We start from the raw sequence: 22,115 nt of genomic DNA, 5'->3' as shown, positions 1-22,115 counted from the left end.
CGTGTCTTTTCCAGCTGTGTTTTTCGGTTCGCGGTCGCCACTCAAGAGCCTTTCTGCTCTATTGGCCATTGCTCCTACCAACAATGAGTCCCACCACTTAAGTCTGGCAATTCTCTACAACCTTGTCTACTATGTCAACAACCTTGGTTCTCATACGGATCTCCTCATTTCTCATTCGATCTTACAGAGAAACCCCGAACATAGCTCACTCTATTGCCCCTTGAATGATTATGCAGCTTTTTTATGAGACTCATAGAGACACACACTAGTTGAAACCCTTCGTCTTAAGAGACTGCAGTATTTTAGACAAAAAACGTTATAGCTTCCCGAGCGCTGTCCATCCGCTTTTGATTCGATGAGCGACTTTTCCTGAAAGTTGGAGTTACTAGCTGGACAACTTGTCGCAAAGGTATATGCAATTATAGTTGTTGTGAGATTCTACTGAGGTCACTGAGCACTTTGCTAAGGTCTTCCAAAGTCTCAGCCATGACTACGATTGGAGAGAGACAAATTAGAGGTAGCTAATGTACTCACTGTTTATGTCTTTCAAAGTGACAATGAACAATTTGGGGGATATGGTATCCCCTGACACACACCCCATCTTAGTAGTTAGGCCCCCGCTAACATACCTAGTACATAGCTAGGCTTAATAGGCACTTTTGCATATTCGTGTGATAAAGAGGCAGATAACGTAACTTTCAATTTTCGGGTTTCGTGGTATTGCACTCGTTATTGCAGACCTCAATATTAAACACGTTAGTGCTACCTGGACGCTACTTATATACACAATCGGTGGTCTTCTCGCTAAAAAAAAACTACACAATAACACTTACACTGGTTTAATTAAGTTAGCGTGCTGATTGAGCTTAGTGAACACTGTCCAGACTTTAGTATAAGTAGGTTCCAACTGTCGCCCCAACTTCCGATACTGTTGTTTGCGTATTATGGAAGTTTGCGGAATTATTCGAGTTCTTGTTTACCAAGTCGTTGTCTCTAACACCGAGGTGTGCCCGTATAGGTTAAGTGGTAAGTGTGAACTCCCAGATTATTATGTGTTATTTGGGAAAGTTTTAATTAGTCTAGCGTCTTAACTAGGTTTAAATATAATCTTGGGCTGTATTCTGTATACGAGTTCTAGCTCTGATCCTTATTATTTGGTCTTTATTATTCCACAACTTGGACAGTTTTAAAAGTATACATCTTTAAACAAGCCAAATTAAATTTCGTTAGACTTGTGTCTAGTAAGGCACAGAAAAATGGTCCAAAATACTACTTAGGCGGAGTAGGTCACTTTCTGAGAGGTCACTTTCGAATCAGATCACGTTCCGAGAATGTCATTTTTAGAGGACGTCACATTCTGAGTTTGTCATTATCTCGAAAATAACTTCCTAAGATAGTGACCTACTCCACCTTAATCAAAAATAGGGTAAGATCGAGGACACAATTTTATAATCTGGATTGAACCTATCCTTCAACGAGTTAACTTTGTTTGTAGATGGACATAATAAAAGAGCAGTTAATACCTATAATTCAATATACCCCAGTAATAACTTAATGAGATATTAAGAACGAGTGAGATATAGAATATAGAGTTCTTTCGTTTTTTTCCTTGCTGCAAATATACCTACATCAAAATATTCCAGTTCGCAGTCAGTCCTTTTAGTTAGCCTAATGATCATTCCCGGTTTGAAGCTAAGCGAAGCATTATGTTTACCCGAAAGCCCAAAATCCATTTAGATCGGCCCTACTCACGGACAGAATATGTCCGTCAAACTCGGTCCGAAGGCCAGTGATCATTTTGCTTACTAGTTGGATATAAAATGACTTACGTTTAAATACAACATCAGTAAAAAAATATTGAAACGTAATAAATATATTGTCTCGATAAAGAGTACCATTTTGAACCATTTGGCGTTGAAGGTCCACGGGGTGCCAGCGCGTACAAGTTTTGCAAAAATCGCGAATCGTCTGGTTGAAGTAACTGGTAACCGACAGCGCTTGGTGGCGGCTTCCTCGCACAACGTATCAGTTTTGCGATACAACGAGGAAATGCCGCCAGTCTCCTTGGTACAACTAGTGTCTCAAGGGCCTATTTTAGATTTAAGCTAGTTATAGTAATGCTCTGTATATATCAATTATGTATATTGCTATTTTAGACGAATCAAGAACTTGCATACTCTTTTCGTTACATTGCGGTGTTTGGTCAATTGAGTGAATTCACTACTCTGTATTTAGCAATGTACTGAATATTTCATGTAAGTTCTTGAACAGTTTAAATGGTGTTTAACACCACTACAACTCGTTATGAGTTTGCGATCGCTGGATTCAAGTACATCAACGTTGCTTTTTTTTTTAAGCCTGTTTGAGTGTCCGGAGTGGGCAAAGGCCTCTCCTCTTGATTTCCACGATTCCCGATTTGGTGTTTCCTTTGGCCAGTTGTTCAGGAAGCTGTCCAGGTCATCCCGCCATCTCCGCCTGGGCCTGCCCCGTCCACGTCCCTCCACCGGCATCCACTTGGTGGCTATGCTAGCTCACCTCTCTGGGTGCACGCGTTAGACGTGACCGGCCCAGTCCCATTTTAGCCTAGCGGTTTTCTCGCCTACGTCAGCAATGCGGGTTTTTGAACGCAGCGTGGTGTTTATTATCCGATCCGTTAGTTTAACACCTAGAATGCTACGCTCCATAGCGCGTTGGCAAACCTCCAGTTTGGACTTCTGAATCTCTGTGAGTGACCAAGCTTGGGCCCCGTACATCAACGTTGCTTGCCTAACTTAAAAAAAAAAAACATTTAAAAAAAAAAGCTGCACTCTATTATAATTTTATGAAATCTGCTGAGAACTACAGCTGGTGGCGTAGTACTAAACAAGTGTTTAGATGCCTGAGAGCGCTTAATTATGTGAGGGTTATTGAGTTTGCTCCATAATAAACAATATCAATACGTCTCAGATACATAAATGTATTTTCTGATACGGATAAATCAATCTCAGTAGTCTGTAGTTACCGATAGTTATTGGTAATCACATCAGATGTGGTTTCGCTGTGGAAGATAGATCTGATATGTACGGTGAAGCGGCAAATACGCAAGCCTATCCAGAGATAGTACTTCGTAGATCCGAGAACAAGATACCTATATAAATATTGATACATATTATTATTTTGTTTATCATTCAATATGAATACCTATTTCATTTTATGAAGGTAATGAACGCATCGATGGGCAGATGGGCACGTATGACGCGCAAACTCGAAAACCCTAGAGAGCGGAAAAAGAATGTACTAGGTGTGAAGGGCCGACATAATTTGTGGCGTTCGGCTTTTAATATTATTTAAGAATAAATAAATACTCAAAATAAATACTTGTACATCATACAATTATTCAGTCTTACAACTCGATGCCATTAACGTTCTTGTAATAAGTAAACTGCTAACGTTCAATTTAAACACACGACATTTGCCGCCATCGCTATTGTCGTTAATTGTCAACGAACCGAATTGGACAGATAAAGACCGCGATAAAACCGCAAGTATTTAAGAAACAGTACGTTTACTTTTCCGCAATAAGTAGGTATTTATTTATTTATTATTATTATTATTATTTTATTTGATACACTAGCAGCTCTTGGAGCTGATGCGTGTATATCGCAGCACTTGTGTTTATTTAGCACTTTTTAATGTAGATTATGTAGATTATCGTTTAGGTTCATTATATTTATGCGCTGTTTCGTTAGCTTAATCAGTTACGACACTGGAAAATGTGTCAGGTTATGTGAGGTAAGAAAAATATAGGTACTATATGCGGGGCATAAGATAAACAACTTGGAAATTGTATACAATTTCTTCTCTTGCCACACCATCTAAGATGAAATTTTGAATAAAAAAGACAACCATAATTGTAACAGCGACTAGTGTGTCAGTTCGTAAAGTTGTAACATATTTGTTTGATATTGTTCATTACATTTATCACGGCCGCAAAATACTCATTAACTCCCGTTTAGCGGTATTTTTAGGCATTACAATACCTACTGCAGTTAGTCTTTAATACTATTCTTCACTCACCCAATTAGTCAGGGTATTCCCTTTGTTTAAAGTCAAAATACTGCGGATAATACATTGATTATAATAAAACCTCCCTCTTTATTACAAATTTGAATCGATACTTTTTTACTCGACAACAACAGTTTGACGTATCGTAATTGTTGTTTGCTCCCGAGGGCTTTAATTAGTGGCGAAATACGATATTTCCAGGCATTGTGGAAGGCTTTGTGTTGTAAGTACCAACGTTGGTTAAATTGGGGAGTTATTGGCGTGCGAAAGTTTCGTTTTATTGTTCTGTATTTTGGGGATGTTTTGTTAACGGATTCAGATTTTACTTTGAAATTTATGTAGTTGTTATCTGTCTGTATTTTATAAGCTACTTTTAATGACGCCGTAAAAGGAGGCAAAATGGATCGTGTTTCTTACACGATATTGCGTATATATACTTGTAGAGAAACTCGACCCAAGCTACATAGATTTATATGTTATAATACCAAGCAAGGAGAATTTGAGTAAATTCTAAATTCCCAATTGTTCTAGGTATATTTGAAGAACGAAAAATATTAGGTACAATACTGTAACTAAATTGGCAATATCTACTACCAACCTTTGATAAACTTTGCGTTTGATAATGTCAGAAATTACCTAAAATAGTTTAGTACCTATAGGTAAGCGCCGAGCCAAGCGCATCTGCGCGCGTGACTTGACCTCTGGTCTACGTTTACACTTAAGTGGAGGTATTCGGTTGAATGACGTCACTTACCCTTGAGTGGTTCCCATCAACAAAGAATTCAGCCTCCGTCCGGCCTGCGCCCTGCATGACAGCGGGCGCGCCGAACACATCCATCGTGCCCGGTGCTGAACCGAGCGCGTCAGGGCGCCCGGACTCCGCGAATTGACGGACTGGGGACGAGACCCGGCGGCCAAGACGGAACAACACGTATGAGCGGTCATGGGAAACGCCTGGAACAAGACAAAAATTATGTGAGTTCATACAAAGAAGTAATCAGTACAGAACTTTTTCATCAAGAATTTATAACCTATGATTACCTAACTGCACCGCTAAACTTGTTAGGAGCATGTTGTTGTTAGGGACAATACAATTGAAAATGAGTTGGGGTAACAGATACGAAAGAAAAGTCACGTGATTATATCATTGACGCCCCCTGGCCCTGGTCTCTATATTCAATGAGATATTAAATATAAATATTACATTTATACGTTAGAAACGAGTGTACTCTAACTATACATCGGGTATAGAACAAAATAAACAAAATAAGATTGTTAATTTAGCTATGTCCAATCTTCTTCTAACATAAGCACCAAAGTTACGGGTAACTGTAACCAATCAAAATTGACAAAGGATATTTGGATACATAGTTAAAAGTAAGGATGCACTCAAATACGTAAATAGAAATCACCAACCCCTGCACAGTAAACAAAATGTGATTTCTAAAAGAACTTTCCCTATTGGATCTCTTTTGAGAAAGACGGAATGAAAAAGCAATAAAAACTTTACGCTGACAGCAATTCGTCCACGACTATTCGCTGAGCTGTGGGTAAGTACGTACTAACCGGTTTAGGGTTCAGTTCAAGAACCCAGATTTAAAGTTCACATAAAGCGTCCAACCTGTTCCGGCAGCAGGATTACGTATATATCATAAATGACTATAAATGATATATTGTTAAGTGCATGACTTTAATTACAATTGCGTTTTGAACTTACAATTCTCTAGGGGACCATTTTTAGAATGGTATTAGATAATTTTAGTTCCCAAATTGGACAATCGTAAGGGTTTCTGCTGAACAGTATTTACTTTAATACAATATTGGACTAATATAAGACTATACTATCCGCAAAACTATCTGGCCGGTCAGGTCATAATGCCATCTCTTTCACTCTTGGTTGGTCTTAACAAGGGTAAAGGAGATAGCATTATGATCTCAGTGGCTAGTTAGTTTTGCGGCAAGTATAATATTATTGTTATTATTCCGATCGGAAATTCTTGACCTATATTAGGGCTCCTCTACACGATGCTCCATCATACTGGCCCATTAAGATGGGCCAGCGTATAGAGGGTAGTAGTCTCGAATGGCTTATGGCGCGGAGGAATGGCGATGGAATGGCCAATTGGCCACGCTGTGAGTTGTTCCTCCGCATATTAAAGGTAGTGGACCAGCGATGGTGCTTACGCATCTACACGTGGCCCATTCCATAGTACGTGCTCTCAACCATTGCGTCTAGCGCTGGGCCATCGTGTAGGAGCCATAATCATCGCATGGCCATCTCGCTGGTCCAGCGCTGGGTCGTCGTGTAGAGCAGCCATTAAACAAATAAGCAGTCCAGTACAGCTACCACCAGTTTGACACTGACATATTCGCTACCGAGCGAGATGTATAGAAAATAAGTTCTACAAACTTATTTTCTATACATCTCGCTGGCACTAATATGCGAGTACCAACGAGATGCATAGAAAGTAAGGTACATTCACGCTAGGGTTTATATCATTGCCAAGTTTGTAGTAGCTGTATTTATGCTATGTATAACTTTATTAAAACTTAACTTGCCAAAATACACGTAGGTATGAATATAAAATTAAAGCTAAATTGCGTTGGGCTTACCGCTTGCTTGTTTTTTTATAGTTTTCCGAGGTTTAATTAAATTTTTCCAAGCGCTATAAAAATCTCTCTTAGCTGTATTATCAGGGGCTCTGTCTCGGTTACGCTTTAATTACGGCCTTAATTCTGGTTTTATCAGTATTTTTGTATTATGAAAGTTTAACGAAGGTAATTGTATGTTATCTTAACCTTAAAGCAACAATATTGGCCAAGTAAATAAATAGATAAAAATGAAATTTCAACATCTCACTTCCAACAACTAAGAAGACTTTTAAATCTGTCATCTACACAATTTGTGCCATGTTAAATATAATTTATTACTTATTTACGTACAAATGTAGTAAGTAAAGTGTTCAAAATGAGGCCGAACGTACGACATTAGTCATCATACGTAAGGGAATCCTAGTCGCAGATATTAATACTATATTTACGTAACGATGAATCAACGGCTAGTGAACCCAGCCCGCTGCCAATTGGCAGTCGCACGCGCACTTGGGATAAACAATACGCGAATTAATCTAGAACGACACACGCCACTTCACACTTCAGGGACTTGCGCTGTTTTACAACTAGTTGCAAGACTTGTTTGAATAATTTATTTGTGCGCAGTGACAGGTGCAATGAAGCGGGCTTTAGGAGGAAATTAATTCTTGGTAAGTGGGATTTGGGGACTTTAATTAATTTGGCTTAATTTCCATTGAATAATTCTTTATAAATAATTGTGTTATTCTGGTGAGAGTCGCGTGTTTCTGTTATAACAAGTATACAAAATTGTGTTTTTTTTTTAAATCATTCTGCCTATTGTATTTAATTTATATTTTTTTACATATTCTGTCGTAGCCGTCCTTGGTTTAGCTTTATTAGTAAGAATTTTACATTTCCAGGAGATCGTACAAGCAGATACGTGCAAAAATTTTTTTGACAAGCTTATTACCTGCCGGCCTAGCCAAGGTGACAACCAACAAGGTGGCACAAGGTGAAGGTGAAACGCTTTGTGTCTCTCTCTATCGCTATTCCATACTAGTGCGACAGTGACACTGTGGCAGTTGCGTTTCGCTACGGAGCGTAAGCGATTTGCATGTTGGCTACGCGGGCAACGTAGAATTGAATCGCTAAATAGTACTCAGTAAAGTTGACCCCCAATACTATTCAAGAATAATTTAAGTTTTTTAATAGGTACCTAATTAATAAGTTCTTTTAGTTTAAGGAGAGATATTTTTAAAAAAGCCCTGATTATTTTAGGAACATTTCTTTAATTTTTCCACCTAAATTAAGTTTATTTTTCAGCGTGAATATGTTTGTTGCTCCCAATATACTAAAGTAATTTATCTTTATGCGGAACTGGCAACCTAATTGTATTTATTTTTGGTGAACTGAGTCATCCTTGGCCTATTAACAAATTGTAATTAAATCTTGAAATCAATTACTTAACTTAATACTTATACTGTTTTGTACGGTGTATGTATTTAAGCACTTTATTGTCTATAAGAAAGGTGGTAATTACAATAAAAACAAAATACAACGCGTCTCTACTCTCTGGACATTGACCGAGATCCCGAGTAAAGTTCCTTCTCAAGATTGTTCTAAGATGGTTTACGTTTAATTATGGCTTAAAAATTCAAATAAATCGTCAATAAATAGGAGCATATTTTCATTTCATTACATTTATTTATTTCTTTAACAATAATATATTGTGTTAGAAAACTTACGAACTAATTACATAATTATAATTTAATTAAACTAAGTAGTGAGTGGACATGTCAGCAAATAAATAAATTTTCTATGATTAAATTAAACAATTAATTCATAAGTGAAATGTAAAAATGAAATAAAATAATGTCAAAATAAAATAATAAGTTAAAAATTCAAAATTTGTAGTAATTACAATTAACAATTAAATAATATATAATATAAGTCGTTCACAATGACGATAAGATTAAAGTGATACTAGTGTCATGATGACATACTCTTTAATTACCGTGGACCCGGGTACGTCCTTAAACTACGCGCCTACGTCCAAAAGAGAGGTATGGGCATTGTGAATGTCATCTCGCTTTGTGTGGTAGGGCGCAGGCAGTGGATGTCATTCCAGATCTAGAGCAGAGCCCAACTGGAGAAGTACCTCCACCTTACAGAAAACAGCAGCCAAATAACCTAGACCCTACTCATAGTGTTGTGTTCCTGCCAGTGAGTAAGGTTGCCAGAGCTCAACGAGGGGGGGCGGGTTTTGGGTCGGCAACGCGCAAGTAACTCCTCCGGAGTTGCAGGCGTACATAGGCTACGGAGGCTGCTTACCATCAGGCGGGCCGTATGCTTGTTTGCCACCGACGTAGTATAAAAAAACCGTGTATCTAACATACAGGCTGTTCCGAAGTATTAAATCGTTAATCATTAATTTCTCCATTAATACTGTGGCGTTTGGAATGAGACTTTGTTCATAAGTTAGAAATACCCTAATCGAGCTTTGGGGCGTATATTGAATCTCTGGCTAAATCTGCAGCTAGACGATTAGGCGTCCTTTCTAAGGTCAATCGGTACTTCACACCGGGGCAACTTCTTCAGCTTTACATAGCTCAAGGCCGGTCGTGTATGGAGTATTGCAGCCACCTTTGGGATGGATCCGCTAAGTATCAGCTAGATTCTATAGACAAATGCGCTAGGAAGCTTATTGGGGACTTGAGATTAGTAGAGGCTAGACTGCAGAGCCTAGAACACCGAAGAAAGGTAGCCTGTTTATCGGTATTCTACAGGATACATTTCGGGGAGTGTGCGATGGGACTACATAATCTTATCCCCCCATCTCCGTTCTGCTACCGTGGGACTAGACGCGGACTTGCGTTTCACCCTTATGTCGTTACTTTACCACTAATTTGCACTAAACGCTACGCGTCCAGATTTATCATGACAATGGCTAAGGAGTGGAATTCACTTCCTGCAAATCTATTCCCAGTCCACTATAACTTGGATCTTCTTAAATCGAGAGTAAATAGACATCTTTTAGGTAAGCATGTACAATCCTAGACTGCATGGGCACTTTCCATCAGGTGAGATTGTGGACAAATGCTTACCTTTTCGTAATAAAAAAATAAAATAAAAAATCGACACGTCCTATTCATCTATGTCCAGAGGGTAGAGACACGTTGTATATGCAAATATAAAAATATCATTCATTTAAAGATAATACGAGAAGCGCTGGTGGCCTAGCGGTAAGAGCGTGCGGCTTGCAATCCGGAGGTCACGGGTTCAAACCCCGGCTCGTACCAATGAGTTTTTCGGAATGTACGAAATATCATTTGATATTTACCAGTCGCTTTTCGGTGAAGGAAAACATCGTGAGGAAACCGGACTAATCCCAACAAGGCCTAGTTTACCGTCTGGGTTGGAAGGTCAGATGGCAGGCGCTTTCGTAAAAACTAGTGCCTACGCCAAATCTTGGCATGAGTTGTTAAGCGGATCCTAGGCTCCCATAAGCCGTGACAAAATGCCGGGACATCGCGAGGAAACAGAAGGAGATTGAAAGATTATACGATGTAAAAAATTTAATCCACTCCGTCATAAACCAGAAACGCTTTCTCATGTTCTTAATGAAGGATATTGTACCTAAGACCTATTAACTAGAACAGTGGTGGACAAAATACGGCCCGCGGGACAGCAGCTATGGCCCGCCGCTGGTCCTTCGAAATTATAAGTATATGGCTCGCGACATAACGGTTTCAAATCAAAATGCATCTATTCTGCAGTTCTGGCCCTCTTCGGATTTTTTTTAATTTTCTGGCCCTCATGAAGAAAGTTTGCTCACCACTGAACTACGCTTGCATTGATATTGAATGCTTAAATTAACTAAATACTTACAAATACAATATTCTCGCTAATAATTCATATAAAAATTTGTAATAGATTTTACTATAATTATTACTACCTATCTATAGACGACACTTTCGAGAGTACGCTATTCACTCATATGAACGTTATGTTACATACAAAACTACAATAATAATCATAATTATTGTACTTAAGAATTATTCAATATTTCATTACCATCCATTAAAACCACTTAAGCCATTAAAGTGTTTACATGGCCATTTTAAGTAGGCCGACAAACAAGGCAAACCTATATTTACTTTCGGCCCTAGGGTGTTTTTACGGGGAGGGAAATTTCGTTGTAGCAGAAAATAGGTTAGTCATTTATTTACGCATACCGTGTAATTACCTACTTACACCAATTTGAAGGAGTGTTAAATATGTACACCGGCCATATTTGTAAAAAATGTAATTATTATAATATAATTAATAAGTAACAAGAATAAATTCCAATAAATATAAATTAGTTAGTAGTTTATGTTAGTTTTTTTTTTATGTAACTACTACAGTTGTATATACATCGAAGAATACAGGGGCCCATTTCTCGATCGGTATTAGTTTAATATTATGTATTAGTATGTTGCTATGGTAACCCACACGACTTGACAGTTCGTGAAATAATAATATTAGTCTAACACCATTCGAGAAATGGGCCCCAGGTAATCGATATATTTTATTTCAGTAATACAGAGTTTCCCTTTGAAATGTGATACAGAATACCTAATTAAGTATTCATTTGAAATCATTTAGAACATAAATAGAGCTACATTCCAAATTACAGTTTTCTTTATCATTGGGACTCTTATAATTACGCCTATGTTCCGTGTAAAATTAAATTATTCTGAATTTCGAATACTTGGTATAATGTTAACTAATTTTCTGTGAAAAGTAGGTACATTATTATAACAATAACACATATTATAACTAAATGCCATATTTTAGTTTTCTAGGAACTAATAACAGATGTTATATTTAGCTATCTTATCCGTTGAGTTATACATTTAGTTTTTAAAAAGCTTTACTAAGGAGAATGTCATGTATAATGTATAGGAGTAGTATACTCCGCGAATTTCAGGTCAAATAGACTACTAGTTTACTTAAACCATAATTATAATGTTACGAAAAACGTCAGGAAATAGTGTACCTATAAGCCTTGATATAACTATTTATCATACTCCTAACCGTGTGAAAATGATCTAATTTCGTGAGAGAACACAGTGTAGTACAAGTTCGTCGCAATTTTAATTAAGACAAGCCTTCGAGCACTACAAGGGGTCTATTTAACTTCACAACACACCAGGGATGGCGGGACATACCCTTGTATATCCCAGGGACATATCCTCAGTATATCAGCAGTAATTAGGACGGGCCACCTTAAACTAATGGTCGTGTTTTTCCTTGCACTCCCCTAATTTTCTTTTTCCGCTGGAAAAACTTGGATCTATGTCAGGACGGTAATTTATTTAGTAATCTAGAACGTTCTTGTTTTCCGACTTTTATAGTGAGATGCTCACGTAAGTTTTTATTTTGTTAGGAACAGTAATTACGATACGCTATACGAGTATGAGTACCCATAGATGTGTGCCTACAATTATACAAACTGAATACAGTTCTTTAAGCTACTAAAATTTTCTTCCAATTTTGCAACTACTGCTTTCACTCCTTGGAAGTCCATATTGCAGATTATTTGGCACACGTTCTAGGTACATTCGGCAAACGCGTCCAGTCACTCAAACCAATTTCACTTAAGGTCGGTTGCTGTTGGTAACCAGTTGATGGGTGTTCCCACATTCACATTATTATCATTGTTGGTCCTTTGCAAATAAAATAAAGTAGGTATGCAGTTGTAAGTTGTTCTTGTCGATGCAGCTCAAAAAGAATCGTCTAGTCCGCCATAGTACTAAGGCCTTAAGGCCATAGCAAATTTCTAATACTCTGTTTATAATATTACTGTCGTAGTAAAACTTGGTAGTCGTAGTAAAATAATAATATACTTAGTTGTCAAAAATTACCAAAACATAAAAATATAAGTGCTAACCTAAACAAGGTTTAGGTACACGGTTTATGATTTAAAAATCGAATAGAATTTTCCTGTATGTATGAACTGATGACTAAATGGAAACAAAATAATTTTCAAAGTTCCAAATTTTAGTTCAATTTCAACCTCCATAGTAGGTCATGCGTACAAAAATACCACAAAAACAATAACACGGGTTACAAGCCGTTAACCGCACGGAAATATATTCCAGAGTCATAATTACACGGTCTTATTTGAGTGTAATTAATTGGAAGTTCCGTATAAGGCACTGGGTACTTTTTGCGCAGGAATTAATCCACTAATTAGCTACAAAGTTACCACAGTACTCAATACGAAACGTAGTTATTTAATAAAATAATAATTTTGGCCTCAAAGAGACCCGGGAAAATCTTAGAGTTAAACAGATTTCGCAACTTCAAAGCTTTAATTCGATTTTATGGGATTTTCGACTAAAAGATCTTTTAGTGTTTACCTTTTACATTTAATTTTATTAGCTACGGCTTTTGCAGCGAGTTTGGAATATTTCTTAATATTATTCTGTGATAAGCTAAGTGATAAATTATGTAGAGTCTCAGAGCAAATACAAAATATATAAAAATCGGATTCTATTGCTGTTCTATCTATAAAACCTTTTATGACGGAGGTTGACAATTTCTTTGGTTTTTTTAGTAATTGAGACCATTTACAATAAAAAAATATAATACCTTTAATAGCTTTTGCTTTATAATAGGGGTAAGTTGTTCAATTTAAGATGGGCAGTTAACAGTAAAAAATCTACACTTTGGAGAATATTCGAGTATGAACCATATATGTTTCTAATAGGCATGATATTGTAAAGGTATTTTTGTAAGCACGTTTACCTATATATTATACAATTATTGCATACTTTATTCAGAATAAGTTTTGTTTACAAATTGAAAGTTAGAATGACCGAATTATGTGTTGCAATAAAGTACGTATGTATGAGCCTTACCAGTTTTATGTAGGTAAAACTGGCTATTAGCCGCTTAAAATAATAAATGTCATGCTTTTTGTCAAAATCTACCCTTCAATGGCTCCTTAAGCCAGTTGAGAGTAGATGAAAACATTACGTGAACAAATAATGTAGGTTAAAGTCAGGTCGTTCAGTCAAAGATCCAGGCGGTTTTTGGCATTTGGTTGTTTAACCAATAAATATTATAACTACCCGAAATTGTACAAATTGTTTGTTTACTTTCATTTAAATACCTAAAGATACAGAGCATAGTTTAATATACAGTTTAAATGTACGTAAATCTATTTTGCAGATGCAGTAGTTCGTAATCATCCGAGACTAAGTCCACAGAACCAAATCTGTCCTCCTACTCCGAAACTTGAAATTGCCCCGTGTAACCTAATAGAGCTGTCTCAAAGGCTTCCGGCAATGTCGATAGTTTTGTCTCCATGTACATCCCTTCACAACGCTTCCCGTCATATAATAGTGTTGTGACAGCGTCGTATTTCCTGTCGCTATCGATAAGTGAAGCTATTTTAACGCCTGCCGCTGGCACGGCGCCAAACCGAACGACTTAGGCAGCGTGTGGAAATTAATCGTCTATTCTGAGATTTTTGTAGCTTTGAAGTTATTTATGAATGGAGCGTATTTGTATTGGTTTATCTTAAACTGTATAATGGGCATAGCGGTTATTTTTACTACGATTAGTTTAAGTATGTGGCCACGTATTTTTAAATTACAATGGTAGATCAAAAGATTAGATAGTGGTGCGATGCTACTACACTTTTACGAGTGTTTTTATAGTTTGTACAACAAGCTTTTTACAATATTGCAGCACAACAAAGCTTAATATTTACGATTATTTTAACTACTTAAGATTTTACAGAATAGCTTTACTGAACCAAAATAAAAACAGTAGTGTGTAAACAAAATATAAAATGATTGCGAAAGTACGGGTAAACTATGATGAGCTATAAGCAAACAAGGCAAGCTTTGTATAAGCTTGCCTGATAGTAAGTAGTAAGGAGTAGTAACAATTGCATGTATTGCTATAAATTTGTCCAAAAGATTGTATCTCAAGACCGCATGACAAATATAGATCGTGTTATTCACGAAGACGCGTGCCTTGACTCGTATTGTCATATTACTGAAGGTTAGATTTGACAAATCTGCACGTCATCGTGGATGACACGAACTATAAAAGCAAAAAACAGCATTGAAGCACCCAGACGGAAACTACAAAGGAGTGTCCATAAGGTATATTAGTCTCTCTCGTAATTGCAACTGAATGCATTTTGTACGCAGTTAATCAAGACGAGCCGCTCTGGTCGCTGCAAAATGAATCATAGCGGCATCGGCATTGAATCATATCCTATAGTTTATTCAGAAGCTTCTCGGAATAACTCTGCAATGAATATCAAATCGGACGCAATATTTTTATAAATGTAATTGAATGAAGGATGATTTGTACATCATTAAATTTTGTACTTGTTAGTTCAAATAATATTTTGAAATGATAGTAAGTCAGCATCAGTAGTAGTAGATTGAAATAACGCACTAAAAGAATCTGTCACCCTGGAATACTTTCCAAATAAAGGTATGTATCTACAGTTCGCGTTCAAAATTGTATGTTACAGTGTAATCCTTCTATATGTACAGATATATTGTATCTTTCTGTTAAGCTATTAGAGATATACAAGATATATTTGACGCGTAGTATGATCCGCTACTTTTGATGCTGACTGTACCTACAACGGTTGTAGTGAAAAATAAGTGGTGCCATAAAGTGTAAACTTGCAGCATTCGCAGTGTTGGTAACTGAAATGTTATCCTCGACAAATCTGTCTACTATTATATTTAAATGTATGTGATTCTATATGTAATACAAGTCTGAGGAGGGGAACTGAACGGGAACATGACAACGCTAGCCGTAGAATAAAAGGAAGTGTGTCTGTCCGGATGTTCTCCTCTGCAGGTCGCATTTCTCAACTGATCCTCGTGAATGTTTGTGAGCAGGTTCGGTAGATAAATATAATTTCTCCTTCGTTTCGTTTTTTTTTAAATGTTCAAAGCTGCAAAAAATTGCATAAAGGATTCAAGTGCCTGGTGGCACTGGCTTATGCAATTATAGCACTTAAAACTATTGTGAGTTCGCTGTGATAATAACTCAAAGTATTATCTATCTTTACATTTTTAAGCTTATGTAGATTATTGCGATGTATACAGCTCACAATGTCACTAGTTGTATTAGTTTTCAATTATCACTGGATAAATATCTAATGTAAGTTAGTTTTACAGTTAAGTAAGACATATGAGTGATCGTTAAAGTATACAAGAAATTAAAAAAAAAAACTTGAACAATTATTTTAATTTGTTCCGAACAAGTGAGAGAAGCAACAAGAAGCTTTTAAGAATGTAAATTTGGGCAATAAATTTCATTGGTTGTTAGTTATTTCGACCGAATTCACACAATTGAGAAAATTTATGTATCAACTCAAAACTTTGAAGCATCCTAAATCTGCAAATGAATGGGTAATTTGCAATTACGAGTAGGTATAATCTTTTTTATTTTACCTTCATAAAATTTTCAGTTTCTTAGGTGTAATAATCGGATCAGTCGGAGTAATTGGTTATTCCTTTTAATTTGATAATTAATTACTGTTTATCATTTCGTAAATTAAAATTTTCAGTAAATTGTTGAGGGTAACATTATTATTCAAAGCTTTTATATTTTCATTACGTACAGTAAAACATTCTTTATACATTTTGGGTAGACGAATAAATACACTTTTCTCAAAATAAAATTATTACAACTGTATCTATCTAGCCTAGTTCGAAGGTATTGGGCCGGTCCTAATGGATATGTTTAAATTTTGGATCATTTAGATAAATAACTATGTTTACAGTACATATGGGGCTACTTTATAGCACTAGTGCGAGAAGTAGCATATTACGTTACTGTGTCGAACATTTAAAGGGCCATATGTACTGTAAAACGTTGTACGATACATGTGCGAATAGGTAATTCGCAACTCGTGTCGATTTAAAACACTCCCTTCGGTCGTGTTTTAATTTATCGCCACTCGTTTCGAATTTCCTATTTTTCGCACTTGTATCGTAATGTACTATTATTCTTGTGTAAAAGACACAATATAATTGTAATCAGTATTTATACTTTGTGAAAACATTAATTTATAAAAAGAAAATCGATTTTCAGCCGCAAGGTTGAATAATTGTAATATATAAATGTTATTTTTATGTGGTGATTCATAATTCATGATCAGAAAATCGTATTTTTTAACCTGTACCTTTAGCATAAACACTTCCACGTAAGAATATTAAAAAATCTGTAAACGTATTTTGTTATATTTTTTTTTTAACTCACACTTACCGAGGCTTATGGTTACCCTACTTGTTATTGTGACTTAGAACTGTCACGGACTCGTAGCATTATGATGGAGTTATTCAATTTAATCTTTTTGTATTTACTGCCTGGAAACGTTTAGTTGCTTATTTATTTAATATTACGTTGTTTACATTACAATTAAGTCACGTGATTAGTAGGGTGATGATGCATGTTGATAAGAAGGGATAGTTTTTAATTAGTTAATAATTAAAGAGCTAATTAATTGGCATTTGAATAAGCGCTTCGCTTAATATTAAGGGAGCTTTATCGGGAAATATAGTGACTGTTCACGATTTAAAAATTACTCTGTATTATGGATTAAACAAAGTATAGGCAATTCCGTATAACGTTGAGAACGTGTCTTTCAATTACCTGTATGGGATATGCCTAGGCAATTAGCAGTGCATTAAATTGAATAAAGAATCTGTACTCACCATAAACCCTGGACCACTGTGCCGGTGGCCGCCAATCCGGATAATGTTTCGGAAACTTTTCCCTCGTCCAGTACGTATGCAGCACCATCCGGTACACGGTCATCTTGTCCGGGTTACACGTGTCACTGTCGGCCGGCTGCAGTGCCGCCGCGAGCGCGGGCAGCACTAGCAACATCAACAACCGGGCCATTTTATCGATACGGATATCGACACACGCACAACACTAGTCTGTGTTCATTGTCACAATATTATGACGGTTGTACCTGAAACAATGGAACACGCTTGTTAAAATGGGAATTCTGTGTGAAGTTTGAGTCTCAGTGCAGAGACAAGGAATATGAGGTACCTAAATAAAGATAAAACTTTAGCTCGTGTCAAAAGTATAGCGTATTTTGGGATTTTATTTAATTTGTTTCTAATAAAACTCCGATTTCATTTTCTTTCTTTAAGTCTGCGCGAAGCTAAACGTTGCTATTTTACAACTGCACAAAAGGAACGAAAACTGGAAAGATCAAACAAAGTCGAATTTTTCCCTCTATATTGTTTGCACTTATGAGAAAGTACACTACCTAACGCACTAAGCAGTTATAGGTAATACATTTTTAGAACAAATTTCCGTTTAACGAAAAAGTAACTTAAGAAAGATTTGTACATAATACAATCCTTTTGTAAAAAGATAATTTGAACTAATGACAGAATCTCTAGAAAGAAAATCTCTCCAAGAACACTGGAAACTACTTAGAGCGAGCCAGGGAGATCCACGCGACTGAGCCAGACGATAATAGACTTTACAGTTAAAACCTTAAGGACGTAGGCGAATATTTTTGCTCGTGGTCGTACTACAGATAAATGAGATAACTTTCTACAAATAGATGGAATAGGTACAAAGGTTCGCATTCAACACTAAAATAAAAACAGTTGCATATAAAATATGATACCATTCTTTTAGACGCACCCTTTAATTGCATGGCACGCTATTTTATTCTACAACAAACCATGAGGACAATTCTGATTTAAAAATTTGTTATAGTTTTGATATGCCCTTGACGATCGTCTTGGTGATTGGTGCGTGCGTTTCAATCATGAGCGATCTTCAGATCAAAACAGTCACAGATTGATATATCAAAATCGGCCTCCTTGTCAGATCATTTTTAAATATATAAAGTATTCATTTTTTAAAAACTAAAGCAAGACGAGGACGCGTGCATATTTCGCACGCAAGAAAGGCTAAAGTTGGACTACCTGACCATTTAACCAATCCCCTCCGTCGAAAACCTCGGCCAATGGTCATACTCACGTGACTCACGTGATATTTATGTATGGACTAACGTTTATCTGACATTTGGTTAATTGTTCTAAGACCTGAACTAATATCATATAGTAACTATGTTCATATAAATGGTAGTTCTGTTGTAAATGCTTCCTAATGCGAGATCTAGTGTGAGTGTAATCAGGTCATTTACTGCCACACCTACTTGCAATAATGTGAAATTGTACAGAATGGTCTCTAATGAATTCATGTCATTACGGGACATTGAGTCAAAACGCGCTTACTATAATGTCCAGAATTCTAAGTTTTATCCGTGATGGACACGGAATGTCCAACCTTTTAATAGTTTGTCAATTACCTCGTAATAGACCAATTTGTTGCTAACGTCGATACAGAATTGGTTAATTGGCTAGTACTTTACGGCATGCTATTACGCAGTCTGTTATGCAATTATTAGTTTCTTTTACAGTTATTTAGGGAGGAGCATAATTTGTTTTCATTGAGTTATTTTTGTTTCCTGTACCCCTAGTGTAAATAAATTCGATTTCGAAACGTGACGTCCGCGTTTGCGTTTAGTCTCATTTTGTATGTGATTTAGAAAGAGCGCGCCAAGCGGGACGTTTTGGAAACTCAAAATCCTATACAAAATGACACTTAACGCAAACGCGTTCGTCACGTTATGATGTCGATCAAACTTACACTAGGGGTACTGGTTTGAAAAATTCGCGAGCTTTAATTTTAATGGTAAGTTTAGTATTTATTTTGGTAGTTACTAAAAATTGATTTTGGAAGTTTGCGGTCTGGATTTTTTTTTTTAAATTTCTCTATTTTTTTGTGGCTAATGTATTGGGATACATTACTCGTTTTCTATTTATTTCTTGTAAAGTTTAAAATCCTATCGTACACATACATCAACGTATCATCATCTCAATTAACCTAATATGATAGGTATATTATGCCTAATCGTAATGTAAAGCAACATTATGATCGTGACTGTTTGCGATCTACTGGCATGAAGTATTTAGCTAATATGTTAAAGACCTGCATTTATTTCACAAAGACGTATCCATATTAGTGCTCAACTTAATCATCTTCCTCGCGTTGTCCCGGCATTTTTGCCACGACTCATGGGAGCCTGGGTCCGCTTGGCAACTAATCCCAAGAATTGGCGTAGGCTCTAGTTTTCACGAAAGTGACTGCCATCTGACCTTACAACCCAGAAGGTAAACTAAGCCTTATTGGGATTTTCCTTACGAAGTTTTCCTTCACCGAAAAGCGACTGGTAAATATCAAATGACATTTCGTACATAAGTTCCGAAAAACTCATTGGTATGAGCCAGGGTTTGAACCCGCAAACTCCGGATTGAAAGTCGCACGCTCTTACCGCTAGGCCACCAGCGCCTTTCTTACCGCTAGGCCACCAGCGCTCTTCTTACCGCTAGATCACCAGCGCTCTTAGTGCTCAACTTAATATCTTTATAATATTAGTAGCTCATATTTATTATTCACAAAGTAGTAGTTTTAGTAGCTTGAAATTAACTAAAATTAAACTAATAGCTTCATAGTTTGAATCAACGTTCACCAAGTCAAAGACGATGTGGTGTTAACGTACTAGCATGTCCAAAAATACCAAACCATTGAGTTTTTTACATTTTTATATATTTTTCTTGGCATAGAAAGTACAAATCTATCAACTTTTAATTATACGTCATAAATGACTAAATATTTTATAGTAACGATACAATGTTCGCGATTCGAATATATCATCTTGAAATAGATAAGTTCAATGCCCGACGTGACATGGTTCCTCAGTCGTATGGATTCAGAGGACACATTGAGCTTTCTAGGGCATTATAAACTGGTAAGAAAATATAATATGATTGATGAGATGACGTAAACAGAACTTTACTATATATTTTCCTACTATGTATTAATATTAAAATGCGAAACTGACTATGTGATGACTCTTTAAGCTAAAATTGCTAAGCCGATTTAAATGAAATTTAAATTTGGAATGAAGATAGGTCTTTAGCATGAGTCCTTACATGTAGATTAGTTTTTATCACGGAAGTCATTATTCTAAATGGGAGAAGAAGCGAGTGAATTTTAAATTTTATACTGTGATTTTTCTAAATTCGAATAAAAAACTCAAGCCGTATGGCCGTAGTCCTGAAAATAAGGGCGCTTTCTTACAGTCCAGTAAATTTTACATAAAACATAAATGCCATAAAACAAATGGCACCTGAAACCTTCATTTCAAAAAACCGAGGCACTCAACATAAGGGCAATAAATATCACGAGATGAGCCGCCCTAAAGGGTCATCCCTGGACCTCGGTACCCGGGACCATAAAAGCGCAAGTGACTTTGTGTGACTCAAAGAAAAGGGACCTAATTGTGACAGGATCGTAAACCATTATTAACGACGCTCTAAAATAAATAAAAAGGTGCGAGATTTCGTGGAGACAAAATGCTAAAGTGAGAAAATGTATAAAAATATTATATAGCTAAGCGAGTAACTAATCGTCCATTAACTCTAATATTAGTATTTCTTTATTTAAGTTTCTACTGTTTTTGGATCATTTATAATTTGAATATAAATATCAAGTATAAAAATAGTATAAAATACATGTGCCGCTGGCGGCGGGGCAGGGCCCATGGCTGCCATGCCAGTGGTCAGATCCGCACAAAGAGTAGCTCTGCTGACGTGTTAGATGCACCGTGTGGCCTTCGTTATAATAGTAATATCACAATCCTCATGCAATCCTCATGATTCATAGGGTGACAAGGGAGAAGAAGAGATGCCCCGTGGTTTTGTATCGCATCGCATTACTGTGGCCTCCGGTTCCTTTTTGCAAACAATACAATATGTACTCTTTATATATAAGCCGTTTCACTTTAAAGCTAATAAAAAGAGGTTATATATTTTTTCAACGGTGAGGCGCTTAAGCCCGTTCCGTTCTGCAGCAATATTTTTCCAATATTTCCGGAAACTGCTGACGTCACGGCATGGGGGTTTTTAATCCTATTCACCCTTTTTGAACTATGTGTTTATACGTGAACGGCTTACGCTAATGGAAAACGGTAGGGTTAAAGGAATATCAAACAAGTCAATGCTGAAAAAAATTGCATTTTCGCTTCATAAAAAGTAACATTGTTTGGATTTCGTTCACTTCTGCAGGCCAACGGACGGTTGCATGTGTTACGGTTGTATGTGATGATATCAGCGTAGGTTGAATGAACAAATACTTACTAACCTTAACCTAACCTTAATAAAGGTAATGTTAGGATGGAAAGGTTTGTGGCATTACTGACGCGATTTGAACGTTCAATTTGTCACTCATTTTATCAAGTAAATTGATAACGACAGCGCTGGCGTCTATGTCGCAACAATAGTGCAACTGTAGTCCCCATCCGAACGCAACCAAAGGTGAAATTTGGGATGTCCATTGCAGCTGCATTACTGTTGCGACTTTACTTT

At 36.6% G+C, this 22,115-nt stretch overlaps 1 protein-coding gene across 1 annotated transcript in view; it reads right to left on the bottom strand.

Moving 5' to 3' along the window:
* LOC133522996 (spondin-2) overlaps nucleotides 1–22,115 on the bottom strand; it is a 61,322-nt gene that overhangs the window by 16,025 nt on the left and 23,182 nt on the right. The window contains exons 2-3 of the mRNA XM_061858490.1: nucleotides 17,367–17,629; nucleotides 4,799–4,998 (exon numbers count right to left, since the gene is read on the bottom strand). Of these exons, the coding sequence (XP_061714474.1) occupies nucleotides 4,799–4,998; nucleotides 17,367–17,556 (390 nt within the window). The 5' untranslated portion in view covers nucleotides 17,557–17,629. The remainder of the gene's footprint in view (nucleotides 1–4,798; nucleotides 4,999–17,366; nucleotides 17,630–22,115) is intronic.

Source organism: Cydia pomonella, chromosome 11 (genome assembly GCF_033807575.1).
Source record: "Cydia pomonella isolate Wapato2018A chromosome 11, ilCydPomo1, whole genome shotgun sequence".
Taxonomy (NCBI): Eukaryota; Metazoa; Arthropoda; class Insecta; order Lepidoptera; family Tortricidae; genus Cydia; species Cydia pomonella.
Note: the sequence above shows the minus strand (reverse complement) of the source record. Positions and strands in the feature narration are given on the sequence as shown.